Below are 15,794 nucleotides of genomic sequence, written 5' to 3'. Positions count from 1 at the left end.
TCCTGCCCCTTCCCCAAGAGCTCACAGCACGGCGTCCCATCTGCACAGGTTTTCAGGGACTTGGAACGCGCCGCCTACTGCCTTTGCCTGAGAAAAGGCTAAAACACACCCCTGCCCTTTTCCCAGCTCTGGTGGCACCTGCACACACTGTGGTCCCCTTGGAGTTGTGCCATGTACCGCCTGAACAACTGGGCGGCTACAGCAGACATCGCTGTGCCCTGCACATCACATCCCCTCCGACGACCCCAGGGGTCACTGTGGAAACTCCCTACAAACGAATGGCACTCGCGTCACTCTGTGTCCCAGAAGCAGTCCTCAACCAGTGAGGGATGGACGCTGGCGAGAACTGTCTAGCGTCACCACCTTCAGGGGGCCGCTCTGAGGAGGTTCCACACAATCTCCTGTGGCAAAGGGGACCCACAAGGAGCGGGTACCCGGTGCCTGCAGTGCTTGTTTGCTTAGGAGCTTGTCCTCTGGCACTTGTCCTCCCTACCCTGTCCCCTTAGTGCTTTCTGGGTCCGTCTCCCCGGCAAGCGGCTTCCGCCCACATCCTGGCCTCAGTGTTGGCTCCTGACACTTGCGGCCCCACCTTTTCATTTTATTTATTTATTTACTTTTGAGTTGTGGTCTCACTTTGTTGCCCACGCTGGAGTGCAGTGGCATGACCATAGCCCACCACAGCATCAACCTCCCGGCCTTAAGCGATCTTCCTGCCTCAGCCTCCCAAGTAGCTGGGACTACAGGTGTGTGTCACCATACCCAGCTAATTTTTAAAGTATTTTTTGTAGAGAGGAGGTCTCGCTATGTTGCCCAGGCTGGTCTCAAACTCCTGGCCTCCAGTGATTCTTCCTGCTTCGACCTCCCAATGTGCTGAGATGACAGGTGTTCGTGACTGTGCCTGGTCGCTCCATTTTATTGTATGCACAGTATTTCTCACCATCTGACATGAGCCTGCACACGTACCTGTCATCTCCCCTGGAAGAACACAAGCCCAGAGGGCAGGGAGGGTGTGATCTCACTCACCAGTATCTAAAACTGTGCCCAGCACACAGGAGGTGTTCAAGAAAAACATGCAGATTGTGTGCAAAATCCCATGTTTTCAAAGGCAAGCCTAGATGGGGTAAACCTTACTGCCAGCCCTTTGGCCGATACACAAGGATACAGTCAGACACATATGCAAGCATATTCACATCCATTCACCCACACAGCCACCAGCACGCACACACTCACAGGCATGTACTTTTTGCACACACATTTGCATACCCACACACAGGACTTCCCGCCCCGCAAAGTGTCCCACAAGCCTGGTGGTGAGAAATCTTCACTAAGTCCCCAAAGCCAAGTGACAGAACGGCCTGCAGTTGCCATGTTCATTCAGTGTCTACCTTCTCAGCAGCATTCTGTGGGTCCCAGGCCGAGGGGATTTGGTCACTCCCTGGGAGGTCTGCCTGGTAGAAGCCCCTCCACCCAGTCCCAGTTGGTGCCAGGTGCCTGTGCCCACAGTGGGGATGACAGCATGCCCCACCCAAGTCCTCTGGGTGGCAGAAACTGACCTGTTGATGAACTCTTCGTAGCAGGAGTAGATGGCAGCCAGGCACACAGCCACCAGGTTGGGCAGGACCCGGGGGTGGGGGCAGTGCCCTGTGGGACCATGCATGCTGGAACAGAGCAGAGGCCAGTGAGAGGTCTGCAGGGGCAGGACCCTTGGATGGAGGAGGTGGAGGTGGGGTGATGCTCAGGCCTGGGGCTTGGAGGACTTTGAGGGGCTCAGGCGACTTTAAGAGCCATTGTGTGTGACACCAGAATTTGGGTCCTGGCTGTGCCGTGTGCAGGCAGCCGAGAGCAAAGCTCCAGGCCTGGATACCAGACCCAGGGTGCCTGGGTTCAAATCCTGCTCAGTGGCCTTAGCAAGCTCCTAAACTCTCTTTCCTCAGTCTCCTTGACCAGAAAATCAGGGTACCAGCTCCCCTTCAGGGGACTACAGTGAGGACCAAATTTTCTAATTCACAGAGAGAACTAGAATGGTGGCCAGTCATGTTTATACAAGGTAGTTTGGAAGAAGTATTTACGACACCCTGTTTTACTCTAAAGTGTCCTGTTGTAGAAGAAACGACTATGGTCATCTTAGCTTAGCACGAGGTCTGGGACAGTCACTAAGTCCTCAATAAACGCCAGTAATCATTATTTGTCATAGCTATATCTATGCCACAGTTTTCTTGTCTGTAAAATGGGCTAAGTGTGGGCCTGAGGATAATACCTGTAATGTTTCTGGAAATTGTCATTGTGGTGGCTGTCACTGAGAAAGATCTAACTGAAAAGATTCCACAGACCATAGCTGGGCACCCAACCTTAAAACCTAAAGCAGTGGTCCCAACCTTTTTGTATTAGGGACCAGAGGGGTGGAAGACAATTTTTCCATGAATTAGGGTGGGGGGGATGGTTTTGGAATGATTCAAGCACATAACATTTACTGTGCACTTTGTTACTGTTATTATTACACTGTAATATATAATGAAATAATTAACTCATCATAAAAAAGAGAGGCGTGGGCAGAAGTGGTAAATAAAATAATGAGTGTGCCACATGTGGACTATATTCTGACATAAAGCCTGCCACCAGATGCAGCTATACAACTGAAGTATACCTCGGTTCACTTGTCACTCACTGATTGGGCTTTGATATGAGTCTGCAAGCAATTGCTTTATGATGGTCTCTGTGCAGTCAAATCTCACTGCTAACGTTAGTCTATATTTGCAGCTGCTCCCCAGGGCTAGCTTCACCACCTCAGCTCTATCTCAGATCATCCGACATTCGATTCTCACAAGGAGCATGCATCCTAGATCCCTCACAAATAATAGGGTTTGCGCTCCTGTGAGAATCTAATGCCGTGCTGATCTGACAGGAGGCAGAGCTCAGGCAGTAATGCGGGCGATGAGGAGCAGCTATAAATACAGATGAAACTTCGTGTACTTGCCCGCCATTCACCTCCTGCTGTGTGGCCCAGTTCCTAATAGGCCATGCACTGGTACTAGTCTGTGGTCCAGGGATTGGGGACCCTTGCCTTAAAGGGAACCTGGAGTCACCAGGGCTCTGGCAGAAGAGCATTTGGTTTGGAAAGGCTTTGAGAGTTCCAGGTGGGCATGTTTAGGAGATAAGTAGTTTCGGAACCAGCTTGGACTAGTTATGTGGATTTTCTTAAAAAAAAGAAAAAAGGAACGAGCCATAGCAGTGACCGTGCAACTTGACATTAGACTTCTGCATGGTCTCAGCATTCACGGCTATCGGCTCACTGGATCATCATGCTGACTGAAGAGGACTCTAGGGTCCTGTGGTACAGACAAGGACACAGAAGCACAGAGAAAAATTAAAAATAAAAAAACAAAACCCAACCAACCCCAAACACCAGAAGGAAGAGCAAGACTATCTGGCCTCCTCTGGGTCAAGTTTATGAAGTTCAAGTCCCTGATGACAGCATTCTGGGACCGCTGGGGGAAGTCCTTTCCTAAACACCCAGCACCACAGCCCGAGGGTTGTGGGACCTGTGGGAACACTAACACTTTTAGGCCCATGGCTACTGCCTGAGTGGCGATGCAGTGTGTGGGGCTTCCTGGTCTATTCAGCCCTCATTTTGTTGCATAACAGACCCCTGAGGAAACAGGATCAGAGAGATGCAGTCACTGGCTCAATATCACACGGCAAGTGAGTGGCTCGGATCACACATGGCTGGAAGGATATGGAGCCTTGTGGAGAGGAGACATGCAGGCCTTGGAACACTACCGATGCCCCTTCCCTGGGCATCAAGGGGCGAGGGTGCTGGGATGGATAGGAAAGAGGGCTCGGGGGCCAGGAGGGGAGGGGTCCGTGCTGGGACTCACCTCTGAATGAACTTCTTCACTACTTCCATCCCCGCGTTGAGCTCGTTCAAGGCAAGGATGTACTCCTGAGTAAACAGCCTCAGTCGTGGGCACTTCCCGAAGTCCTGCAGGGAGACAGAGGGCAGAAGTTGGGGGATGTCCGGCAACTGGGACCCCGGAAGGATGGTGCGACCAGGCTCTGCCTGGGCAGTCAGCACAGAAGACAGTGGGAGACACCAACCATCTCGAAGGCATGTGCACCTTTCACTGCAAGGAAATGGCACCGTCACACCCATGCTCACACCCCTAACGGCTGCCCTTGGTGATCAGGAAATGTCTCAGCACAGGAGGCCCATGGCCAGCCCCCAAGACAGCCCCCACGTGCTCCTTTGGGAGGGCGAGGGCCAGTGTGCCACAGACACGCCTGGAAAACAGCCAGGCCTGAGTCTCTTCCACGTGACCATGAGGGGCCGCAGACATCCAGCTGGCCCCTGATGAGCTTGGGGGAAGCTGGAAACTCTTCTTAGGCAGCCACCTGACAGTTTCTGGGACCCTGCTTTCTGTGAGCTATATTAACTTAGGCTGCTCAGCCCAGTACAGGTGACTCGATATGGGGTCCTCGATTTGGGGTCATCGATTTGGAGGGGGGCTTTGGGACCTCCTGGGTGTGTAGATGGGGCAAAGGAAGTTGCTGGACAAATGTGGCTTCCAGTATCCCCAAGCTGTGGTCTTCGTGAAGAGACACCTGCTCTGTCTCCTGAGTGAAGACATGGCCGGTGGGAGGCCAGTCTGTGAGCCACACGCAGTCCCGGGGCAGGATGGTGCTCAGGGCAGACCCCCAGGGGTTTCCTCCTGCATGGCTGTGCCCCAGGCTCCAGAACGGAACTTCCTAGCGGTTGTGGACCACGTGCTCCAGGCTGGAGGAAAAGCCACCCTCAAAGGCACATGGGACACGAAACAGAGGGTGAATGAGACAAGAAAGGCTGGCTGCACAAGAGAGGGACGCGCGAGAGACGTGGTGTGGGGAGGAGGGGTTGTGTGTGCGTGTGTGTGTGTGTGTGTGTAAGATGTGGCATGTGGGAGGGGGCGTGTCTGTATGTGTGAGACATGGTGTGTGGGAGGGGGTGTGTGTGTGTGTGTAATGAAGGCCGGGCATGCGCTGAGCCCTGGTGACTTGCAGGGCAGGGGGCTGGCATGTGACCTGCATCATCTGACAGTGCTTGGGGAAGCCGCTGCCAAACAGTCCACGCAATGCCAGGACAAGGTGGGTTCCCGGCCCCTCTCCGCCCTCCTAATGGCCACAGGGCCCACTGCACTGCAGCTTAGTGAAGGGGTGGACTAAGGACCAAGGGACCCGCCTGCTCCAGCACGACGTAGCTGGAGACACCGTCCTAGCAGCACCCACAGGCATCGCATCAGCAGGGTGGGCACAGTGAACCCAACTGAGGTAGGGGGAGCACCCAGAGCCCTCCTCACCATGGCTGGGGGCTCAGGAAGGGGCCTGTATATCCCCCCACTTGCACTCATCCCTGCAGTCACGGCGAGGGTTGGGCGGGCGTGGCGAGGGTCGGGCGTGGGGCTTCGTTTGAGGGACTTCAGACCCACATGCTGTGTCTGATCAGCTGGAGGGTGGAGTGCAGCAGGGGCCAGCCCCAGCTCTCTCTGGAACAGTGATGTGGTTGACCAGCAAGACAACAGGGGAGCCCGAGGTCTCCAAAGCCATCCTTCTGCACCCACCTCCAGGGTACCCATTAGAACATGCAGGCTGATCAGGACTCTCACCTCTGCCATGGGACCAGAGGAGATGCCCCCTCAGTCTAACTGATACCATGGCTGCGTGGAAGCTCTGAGCGGGCTCTGTTCCTACCATGCCCCTCCCACCAGCTCATAAGAGGGAGCTTCCAGAGCCCCCTGGCTTCTTCACCTGGGGCACCTGGGGTCCAGGGGCTGATTCAGGGTCCTTGGAGTCGGTAGGGGGTATTCGCTTACATTCTGCCTACTGAGATTGTCCCGTCACAGAGGGCAGCAGAGCCCACAGGGAGCATTCAGAGGAAAGTATATGTGTACATGCACACACAGCACTGAGCTTGAACATGAGGCCCCTGTGTGATAAGACTGAGAGGTAGCCTTATCTTGCTCTCAGATTGAAGATGCCCGGAGTCCCCAGTCTCCTGGCAAGGGGGTCAGGACAGCTGTGTGGCCTTGGGCTGCCACAGCCCCCTCTGGGCCTTACTATCCCACTGTGGAAAGAGGGTTGGAAGAACCACCTCCAGCCCCTTCCACCTCTCGGGTTCATGATTCTATGAAAACAGCTTCAATGGAGCCCTGTTAAAAATAACCATTGCTAGCCGGGCTCAGTGACTCAGCCTGTAATCCCGCACTTTGGGAGGCTGAGGTGAGTGGACTGCCTGAGCCCGCGGGTTCGAGACCCGCCTGGGCAACTTGGTGAGACCTCATCTCTACAATAAATCAAAAAATTAGCGGGGCGTGGTAGCGCGCACCTGTAATTCCAGCTACTTGGAAGGTTGAGGCGGAAAGATCGCCGGAGCCCAGCAGTTTGAGGCTGCGGTGGCCGGGAGCGGCCTGGGCAACAGAGACTCCAAATTAAAACAAAACAAAACAAAAAAAAACCATTGTTGTCTTTGCTATTAGATTTCTGAGTAGTCAAGGTCATTTCTTTGGAAATAAACATTTACAGAAGGGTCTGGCGGCCTTTTAACTTGTGGATGAAGGAGATTTTGCCTCTTTGGAAGAGTCAAATATGCTCCCTTGTAAAGTTGAAGGTCAGATTATGCAGTGGTCCATTAGGGACCATGGCCACATCTTCTTGCCTTCTTTGTCACAATAAGAATGCTCCAATGAGTGGCATGTGGGTACTGAGATAAACGGTCATTCTTGAATCTCAGGGAACACACTAAAGAAATGCTTCCTTTTGTGTCTAGTTTTTATTTCTGTCTAGCGAGGAACACTCTCTGAGGCTCTCTAAGCTTCAGCTTGCTCATTCATGAAATGGGACACACGATAGATTTGCAAGAGATGCACTTGGAATAGGGGAAGCCTCCAAATTCCAGGACACCACCGTGGCAGATGACTGCCCCCGTTCCCAAATGCCCAAGAGCCTCTTTATGAGAAACACTGCACTTGGGGTGAGAAGTTACTGTTCATGCCATCCCCACAGGCACCCAGCAGGCAGCAGGCTAGGATAGGTATGCTCACTAGCCAGTGACGTGAGTCTCTCACACACACACACCTGCCAACAGCCCCAGCTCCTAACGGGTGTACCCGAGCCCCAGCCAATCACAAGGCATCAGAGAGTGTTAAATGAATGAATGTCAAAGCCCTTCATGCCTGCTGCCTGCGCCATTAGGACTCACGTCTCCGCGCGCCTGGCACAGCCACAGTCACTGCTTAATACAGCCTGCTCTTCCTCGAGAGGCACTAATCCTCCTCGGTCCTGCCTGCAGCTCTTTCCAACACTGCTCATGGCACGCAATTAGTAGACGCCAAGAGCAACGTGGGATCCTGATGCTTTATGGCATCCTGGACACCTAGGATCATTTAGAGGGTGTTCGTCCACAGTGAAGTGAGGATTCACGGCTAGGAGGCCCTGGGCTCTGCCAGACCACCACAGACACTATAAACTCTGAGTGTGCTCTGGCGCTGTTCTGATTTTCATGCAGAAAGTTATTACATGGTCAGCCCATAAAGCCAACCAAATACAGGGAGACGCTGTGTGAGAAGCCTTAGAGACTCTGAATTTTGGCACTTTTCCCTTTTGAAGTCAGAAGGCCCCAAAGAACCCTCATGAAACAGTTGATTGACTCCCATGGAATATGCAAACATGTTTATGTGCCTGAAGAGGCACTCCCTGCCCCCGCCCCAAGTATGTCCTGGGCGTGTAGCTCTGTCATGGACATGTTAAGATCCTTGGCAAGAAAGACTCCAGAACCTTTGCTCTGAACTCCAGAAGGGCATGGCCCTGCCCACTCACTACACACACAGTGATTTTAAAGTTAACAAGCAGAGACCCTTTCCTTCCAGCTGGCCAAGGCCAGAAAACATCCCTCCTTGAAACAAAGAGCTCAAATTAGGGCAAAAATTCCCCCCCCACCCCGAGAGGAGCTTCTTTGTCCTGGAGAAAGAACTGTACGGGTGTCCCCAGCCCACATGCTCTGAAATCAAGAAATGAATTTACCCCAAATCAAGGACGATCTCAGAAATCAGTAATAATTCCAAATATGGCTGGTGACTGCGTAGGGTAGAGAATGGTATACAGAATTCACCATGGTACCCACAGGACCCAGTCGGCATGGTGGCTTGGAATGCTACCTCTGGTTCTTCAGGAAGAGTGCTGTGATTGATTAATGAGGTCTGCCATGAGCACGGGAGGGGAGAGGAGTGCAGTGTCTCACACTTCCTTTCCTGATTGGGGAGGGGGGTGGAGGTGATACAGTATTCTTTAGGGACATGGTGTGGAGACAGGAACACTATGTCCTAAATGAAATGGCTTACAGGTTAGCCTCTTTCAGAGTTGTTTCTACATGTCCAAGTCAGTAGCTGGCTCAGGACAACCGGTAGGTGAGAACAGGCCCTGGCCTCAGGCTGCCTGCTCCCTAGACGCTCTCAGGAGCACACAGAGCGGCTCATGAGACCCTGTGTAGACTGTCCAGGCCTTCTGGGTCCCACACTCCTCTGTATGGGACATGACAGCAGGGCTGGCGTGAGGACTCATGTTAGTGACATACTGCACTTAAAGAGCGCCAGACTCTCTGGCTCCAAGAAGAAGACATCCAGGAAATATTTGTGATAGATGCCAGTTATTTTTATTTCTAGTGTGCCCCTGTGGCCACCTAGTGGACCTTGCTAAGCCCCAGGTTCCCCATGTGTCTTATCGAGAAAAATGATGATTTTGCTGCCGGCATTTACATGACGAGCAAATACATAGGGGCCGTGCAGATTACAAGTGCCCAGTCTGCTGTGAGTGAGCAATTAACTTCCGCCTTTGCATTTTTAAAAATTAACTAGGTTGGGCATGGTGGCTTAAGCGTGTGATCACAGCACTTTGGAAGGTAGAGGTGAGGGGATTGCCTGGCCCAGGAATTCGAGAACAGTCTGGGCAACTTGACGAGGCCTCATCTCTACAATTAAAAAAAAATTAGCTGGACGTGGTGGTATATACCTATAGTTTCGGCTACTTGGAAGGCTGAGAGGAAGGATCACCTGAGCCCAGCAGGTCAATGCTGGGGTGGCCGTGAGCATGCCGCTGCACTCCAGCCTAGGCGGCGGAGTGAGACTCCAATTAAAAAAAAATTAACTAAAAGCCATCCCTTATTCAGAAGTACTCAGTTATCCCCTAATATTCCTTTCCTGTGTGGGATCCCCTTCAGGATCCCACGTGACATTGACTCTTCTTGTCTCCCTAGGCTCCTCTGGGCTGTGATGGTTCTCAGACAGGCCTTGTTTTTGATTACCTTGACCGTGTGAAGGAGGACCAGTCAGATAGCTTGTAAACTATCCTTCCCTCGGGATTTGTCGGATGTTTTCCTCATGATTAGACTGGGGTTATGGTCTCCTGGGAGGAAGACCCCATTTTTATCACATCCTTCCAAGTGTGTCTACCATCACACCAGTCTGATTACCTGGTGAGTCGCGTCTTTCGGGTGTCTCCGCTGCAGGGCTCCCCCAACCCTGTGCCCTCTGGAAGGACGTCACTGAGCACGGCCACTATCTGGACATGAGGAGCCGTGTCCCCCGTCCTCAAGGGAGGGGTATCTGCAGGCGAGAGTTGGGACTCTTCTGCCTGGGAAACTGATCTCTCCTCCCCAGCCACAGGATTTTTGTTCTTATGCATTGTGAAGAGGCTTCCTGTTGCTTTCATGGAAAAGGAGGACAGGCTGCTCAAAGCCCCTAAAGCCCCTGACCAGAATCCCCACCCCTGCTCCCCTCCTGGCTGTCTGGCTGGGCCAACTCTGCTGCCCAGTCTGTGTGAACCCAAGAGGCGAGGCGGGGCAGGGATCCTCGGTCCACCTCCTGGGGTATGTGGTCTGGGTGTCGGGGAGACTCACCATGTTATGCTTGAGGATTCTCTGGACCACAGGGGTGAAGACCTCGATGACCACCATGGACCGGGGCCGCTCTCTGCAGTGCTGTGGAGAGAGGGGGGCATGGTCACCACGGGCCCATGGATGTCCTGGCCACGGCTTCTGGCTGCCAGCAGGGCTGGGGACACGACAGCTGCGATCCCTCCTCCCTCCAAAAGGCAGGCAGCCCCCACATGGGGTCAAGCAGGGGGGTCAGAAAGGGCAGCTCCTTCTACTTCACCCTTTATCAAATCGTTCTACCAGGAACCCTTAGGTAAGATACGCTTTGAATCTCAAGGTCCATTGTTCTATAACGAAAGTTGGAAAACATAAGATTTGGGAGAAATTGTAAGCTTGAGAGGAGGACATGAGGCAGATTTAGATTAAATTGGACAGAAAAAAAAAAAATATATATATATATATAGAGAGAGAGAGTCAGGATCTCACTCTGTCGCCCAGGCTGGAGTGCAGTGTTCGGGTGGGGTGAAGGCGTCAAGCGCACCAGCGGCTCATTGCAGCCTCGGCCTCCTGGTGATCCTGCCCTAGCCTTCTGAGTCATTGATCCTTGGCTGGGATGACAGGCAGGTACCACCACACCCAGCTAGTTTTTTTATTTTTTGTAGAGCCAAGGTCTTACTATGTTGCCCAGGCTGGGTCTTGAACTCCTGGTTTGAGTGATCCTCTCACCTTAGCCTCCCAAAGTGCTGGGATGACAGGTGTGAGCCCCTGTGCCCGGCCTAAACTGGAGACTATGGAGAAAGGAGGTGACCCGCTATGACAGGCAGGGGGACAGCTGGCCATTCTCCCAGGAGCCCAAACTCCGAGAAAGGGAGTATGACACGGTGAGTCTCTGCTGGGTGTATGACACGGTGAGTCCTGGGGACACAGAGGGCTGCTTGTATGCCTCGAGAAGCCGGAGGGCTGGGTGCACACATGCCATGCATGCACATACCTATGGGTGCTCACTCCCTGAACCAGAGGGCATACACTGCACATGCCTGTGTTAAGGATCAGGGTGGGGCGTGAAACGGAGGACCCTGAAATGCACCCTGGGTACTTTAGGCCAGCAGGTGTGTTGGCCACTGGAAAAGGAATCCTGGTGGAGAGGCAAGGCCCAAGAGAACAACACTATCCGGTCTCCCTTTCAAAGCTCCTGTCCCCTGACACACACACAGAGGACTCCCTGGGTAGGGGGGCACTTGGGGGGTGGTCAAGTGTACCACAGTCCCCTCTCCTCCCAGCTTTTCCATCCCACAAGCTGGCCTCACTGGTGGACACAGCCCGCCCCTACCCAAAGGGCAGCAAGTGACCATGGAGGGAGGCAGGTACCAGGTGCTGGGAGGGAACGGAGGTAAGTGGAGTGCGTCGCAGGATTAAGACAGGGGAGCGTGAGGGGCACAGACCTAGGCTGTGTGTCTTTCTGGGGGCATTAAATTATTACATAAAAACCACACAGTGAAGGTGTGTGCCCTGGTTGGGCTCCTCCTGAGTCGCTGAGATGTACTCTCGGAATGACAAGTGCCTAACCCCAGCATGCTCTGGGCGTGTCCACGTGAATCCCACCGTGAGGCTGGTGCCAGGTCCCTGGGAGCCATGCCCTGCTCTGAGGCTCCTCTGATCTAACCGGGGGTATCCTGCTGCTTCCTGCTCAGGGAAAGCCCTGCAGCCGTGCCCCACCTGGGCCAGCCGGTGCTTGGAGGAGCCCGGGCTAATAATAACCCAGCTCTGACGTAAGGAGCTCAGAAACTCTGCCACCAACTGTCTCCCAAGACAGCCTGGAAGCTATTCCAAGGGACAGGCAGATGCTCCTCCTTGACCCCTGGCTCAGGACCCTGGATCTTACCCATCCCCTGCAGGCAGGAAGGGGGCTGCAGCCCTCACTCAGAATGGGCACCCATGTGCCCGCTCCCTGTGTCTGGGACCCTGACCCTGTCGGTGGGGCCTGAGTTTTCAGCTTTTTGTGCAAACCCCACCCCCAGAGAGCAGCACATGGGCAGATGCCTCCTGCAAGCACCGCCCACTTCCGCAATGCCTACCTTGCAAAAGAATTCACAGAGATCTGGTGGTGGATGGTTGTTTTCCAGCAAAGGAGCAATTGCCTGAAACACAATGAACACATATCAGAAACCCTGGGGCAGACACATGTGAGAGACTTAGAAGAACTTCCGAGACACACCATCATGTGAAAAAAATAAACGCAGAACAACACATCCAGCATCCCATCATGACGTTCAAAACAAAAAATACAACCCCAAACATGGCTGTGTGTGTGGGTTTTCACCATCGAAAACAGGGGATGTCTCTGATTAGGGTGCTGGCATGGGGCGAAACCTTTTATCCACAATCAAATTATATGCACAAAATACTTGTGAAATTAATAATATTTTAAAGACGATTAAAAGTTCTTCTGTTGACCTCCAAGGTCACAGCCAGTATGTGTGGGTCTGGGTCTGGACTCAGCCCTGAACTTGAGCCCACATCCTTTATCACCATACTGGTGACCCCACAGCGAGCAGGACCACAGCTGGGGTTTAGGCTCTCGGTCCAGGCTCGTCCAGCGACATCCCAGCTGTCACCACCACACCATTGCCTGGCCAGCGGGGTGACTAAAATCAACTCAAGTTATGCACAAAAAAACGATACCAGCACCACGAGGAAAAGATGATTTGCCAGCAGGCAAATGGGAGAACACAACCGCTGGAATGAAAGAAGGTTCCAGAAGACGTCATAACAGTAACAACAGCGTAATAAAGAATGCTGAAAGAGAGGCCGTGAAATGGAGGATGGGGTCAGACCCCGAGGTCAAATTCCTCCCGGTTCTCAGGCCCTGCTGAGGGGGAGCCAACCCTACCCAGCGAAGGGTCAGCACAGCCACTTTAGCTGGAAAAATGCAATCAGGACTTCTCGGATCAAACCTCTTTCCCAGGCTTGCCCTGAATGCAAAGTCCTCGCCCGCCTGCGGGGGCCTCCGGGTGCTCGGTGGGACCCACAGGTGCTGCCCTCAGGCGAGGACAGTGCCCTCTCCTTCCCAGGCACTCGCGTTCCCCCTGGAACTGCACCGGCCAGAGTCTTCCCACTCTGCCTTGGCACATGCTTGTCCCCCTGCCTGGACTGCCTTTCCCGACTTGTGCCATTTGCCTGACATCCTCCTGGCTAACTTTTAAGACTCAGCTTGGTTGCCTCCTCCTGAAAGTCCTCCGTCATCATTTTCCCAGCAGCCTCCCTGACAGAGAAGGTTCAGTGCCACCCTCTGGGCTCTCCTAACACCCAGAACAAACCTCAGCCCTCAGCCATGCTGTCTTCCGATTATCTGTTGACCAAAGGGTCTCCCAACACAGTCAACCCGCAACGGCAGTGCTCATGTCCTGTTGCACTCTCTATCTGTGGGACAGAGCTGGTGTCCGGCATGTACTTGTACTCACATGCTCTACAAATGTTTGTTAGATGCATGGATTAATTACGATTAAGCCAGCAAAGGGTGGTGGCAGATGACTGCGGTGCCCAGGATGACCTGTCCTCCTGCTCTGGCGAGAGAAGGCAATTGGGTGGTCAGGCTGGAGCTTGGCGTTGACTCCTGTATTAAGCAAATGCCCACTGAGCACCTATGATGTGCCAGACACCGAAGCTGGGCGCAGAGGCAGAAGCTGCTGCCTTTACTGTCCGCAGCAGAAGGCCTGAGGCTCACCCCTTTTCGTGGACACAGCACCCAGCTGGGCTCTCCAGGGTTGAGAGAGTGGGCCCCAAAGCCCTGGTTCAGCCAGAGAAGCCTGAAGGGCAGGGTGACTCGAGGGGGCTCTTGTTCGACAGGCTGCAGCCATGAGACCTCCTGGGCAGACGAGTCCCCAGGTCCTCTCCTGGGCACACAGGCTCTGACTCTCACTTCCATTTCAAGTTCCATACCTTGCTTCCCACTTTCTTATGCTTTATGCTCCAGCAGTGCTGAAGCTTCCAGACCACACCCTGCTGCTTTAAATCTCTGGGTCCTTGCATGTTTTATTTCCTCTCTCCGGGATGCCTTAATCCTGTTTTGCCACCCGGCAAACTCCTATTCATGCTTCAAAACCCAGCTCAGACATCACTGCCTCCAGGAAGCTTTCTGGCTCCTTTCTCAGGGGAGTTTATCACTCTACTCTCAACACTAAATGCCTCTCATCTTGCAGTGATCACATTTGTCTTCCTACAATAGAACTCCTTAGGGACTCAGTCATCTGTGTCTTCAAATACACAGCACAGTGCTTAGCACCTAGTAGGTGCAAGGGGCAATTTTCTTTCTTTCCCTTCCTAGTGAGAGTCAGGTCTCATAGCTTAAAATCACCCAGTTAGATATTTTACCTCAAAGACACTTACATGGTAGTCAAGTACCAGAAAATATCATCTCACTTGATGTATCAGAGGGAATTCAATCTGGGTTCTATTTGTGGATTAATTAGGAGACATGTCCTGGGGTAATGGGGCAATGCCTCGGAATAAATCAAATGGCCCCTGCCGTCTCCTGCCATCCACTCCCCACGGCAGACTCAGGAAGGAGGAGACAGTTAAGACACATTTGCTTACCCTCTAAGGCTTATAGTTATAACCCTCACCCATCAATTAGGGCCCTGAAATGTGCAAGGGCAGGAGGGTGAGTGGCTGGCTTGATGGACAAGACGAAACTGCACACAGACAGGTGCTAGCACATCCAGACTTATTTCACACAGGGGAAAGGGTCACGGGCTCCTGGAGGCAGGGCTGGCGGAGACAGAGAGACTGGGGGGACTTACCACAATGATGTTTTCATGCTCCTGGGTAGTCAAGTTTGTGTTCTAAAGGATTGGCCAAGGAGAGCAGGAGGAAAAGAAAAGAAAACACAATTAAGAAAGACAGAATGTTTGGATTTCAAGAGCCACACAGTTTCAAAATGTCTTCAGTCTCTTGGACCAAGGAGCGTCCCTTTTTCTTAAGCGAACAGATCACACACCCTCAAAGGCCAGGTCGAGAAGTGGAAAGGCACGGCCCTGGAGCAGGAAGACAGCTCCTTGCTCCCGTTCACTCCTTGTGAGACCTCGGGGGATTCGGGTCTCAGTGAGACTCAGTTTCTGCTTCCACAAATGGGGATCCTGATAACAATACCTCAGTAGGCTGCTGTGAGAGACTTTGGCCCTTGTTAGGGTGATTGTGCTTAGAAGTCAACAGGCAGGTGGGTAATAAACACGTAAAGAAACAGACTTTTTATGAGTCTCCAACCCGGTGCCAGGCAGTCTTGCAGGAGGAACACGGAGACAGTATTATTTAAGTGGTTCTCAAACTAGGTTCCCAAGGAACACTGGTATTCCCCAGAGCAGGCTCAGGATGTTTTAGCTAAATTCCAATTCTAGCAATTGCCTCGCAAAAACAAAATTGAGGTTGAATGGATTTCACTGGCTGAAATTTTAGGATTATCCTCCCCCTCCCTAATGTGGAATTTTCCTCAACAACTGGTGCCTACTATATAGGCAGAATATCCCTTCTTTGAAATGCTTGGGACCAGAAATGGCTCAGAGTCCTAATTTTTTCAAATTTTGGAATATCTGCATTATGCTTATCAGTTGAACATCCCTAATCTAAAAATCTGAAGTTCAAAATGCTCCAATGAGCGTCTCCTCTGAGCACCACATCAGCACTCAAAGAGCTTCAGATTTTGGAGCATTCTCGACTTCCGCATGGGGGATGCTCACAGCGCAGCACCGCCGGATGAATGTGCCGAGGGAGGGCACGAACGTGCAATAAACAGGGAGTCGTGGGAAAACCTGAAAACAGCCACTGTTTTCTGTCTTGCTCGTTTTGTGGTGTGTTGTTTTGTGTGTCTGTCTTGATGGGCATGGGTTTTCACTGGTGTCAATTT

The 15,794-nt window shown here is 52.7% G+C and overlaps 1 protein-coding gene across 1 annotated transcript in view; it reads right to left on the bottom strand.

Annotated features, from left to right (window-relative positions):
* Positions 1–15,794, bottom strand: part of CMIP (c-Maf inducing protein) — a 245,072-nt gene that overhangs the window by 35,564 nt on the left and 193,714 nt on the right. The window contains exons 6-10 of the mRNA XM_021716030.1: positions 14,695–14,736; positions 11,971–12,033; positions 9,920–10,000; positions 3,876–3,979; positions 1,554–1,658 (exon numbers count right to left, since the gene is read on the bottom strand). Coding sequence (XP_021571705.1) covers positions 1,554–1,658; positions 3,876–3,979; positions 9,920–10,000; positions 11,971–12,033; positions 14,695–14,736 — 395 coding nt within the window. The remainder of the gene's footprint in view (positions 1–1,553; positions 1,659–3,875; positions 3,980–9,919; positions 10,001–11,970; positions 12,034–14,694; positions 14,737–15,794) is intronic.

This window comes from Carlito syrichta, unplaced genomic scaffold, assembly GCF_000164805.1.
Source record: "Carlito syrichta isolate Samal-C Ts95f unplaced genomic scaffold, Tarsius_syrichta-2.0.1 Scaffold308119, whole genome shotgun sequence".
Lineage (NCBI taxonomy): Eukaryota > Metazoa > Chordata > Mammalia > Primates > Tarsiidae > Carlito > Carlito syrichta.
This window is presented reverse-complemented; position numbering and strand designations above follow the sequence as displayed.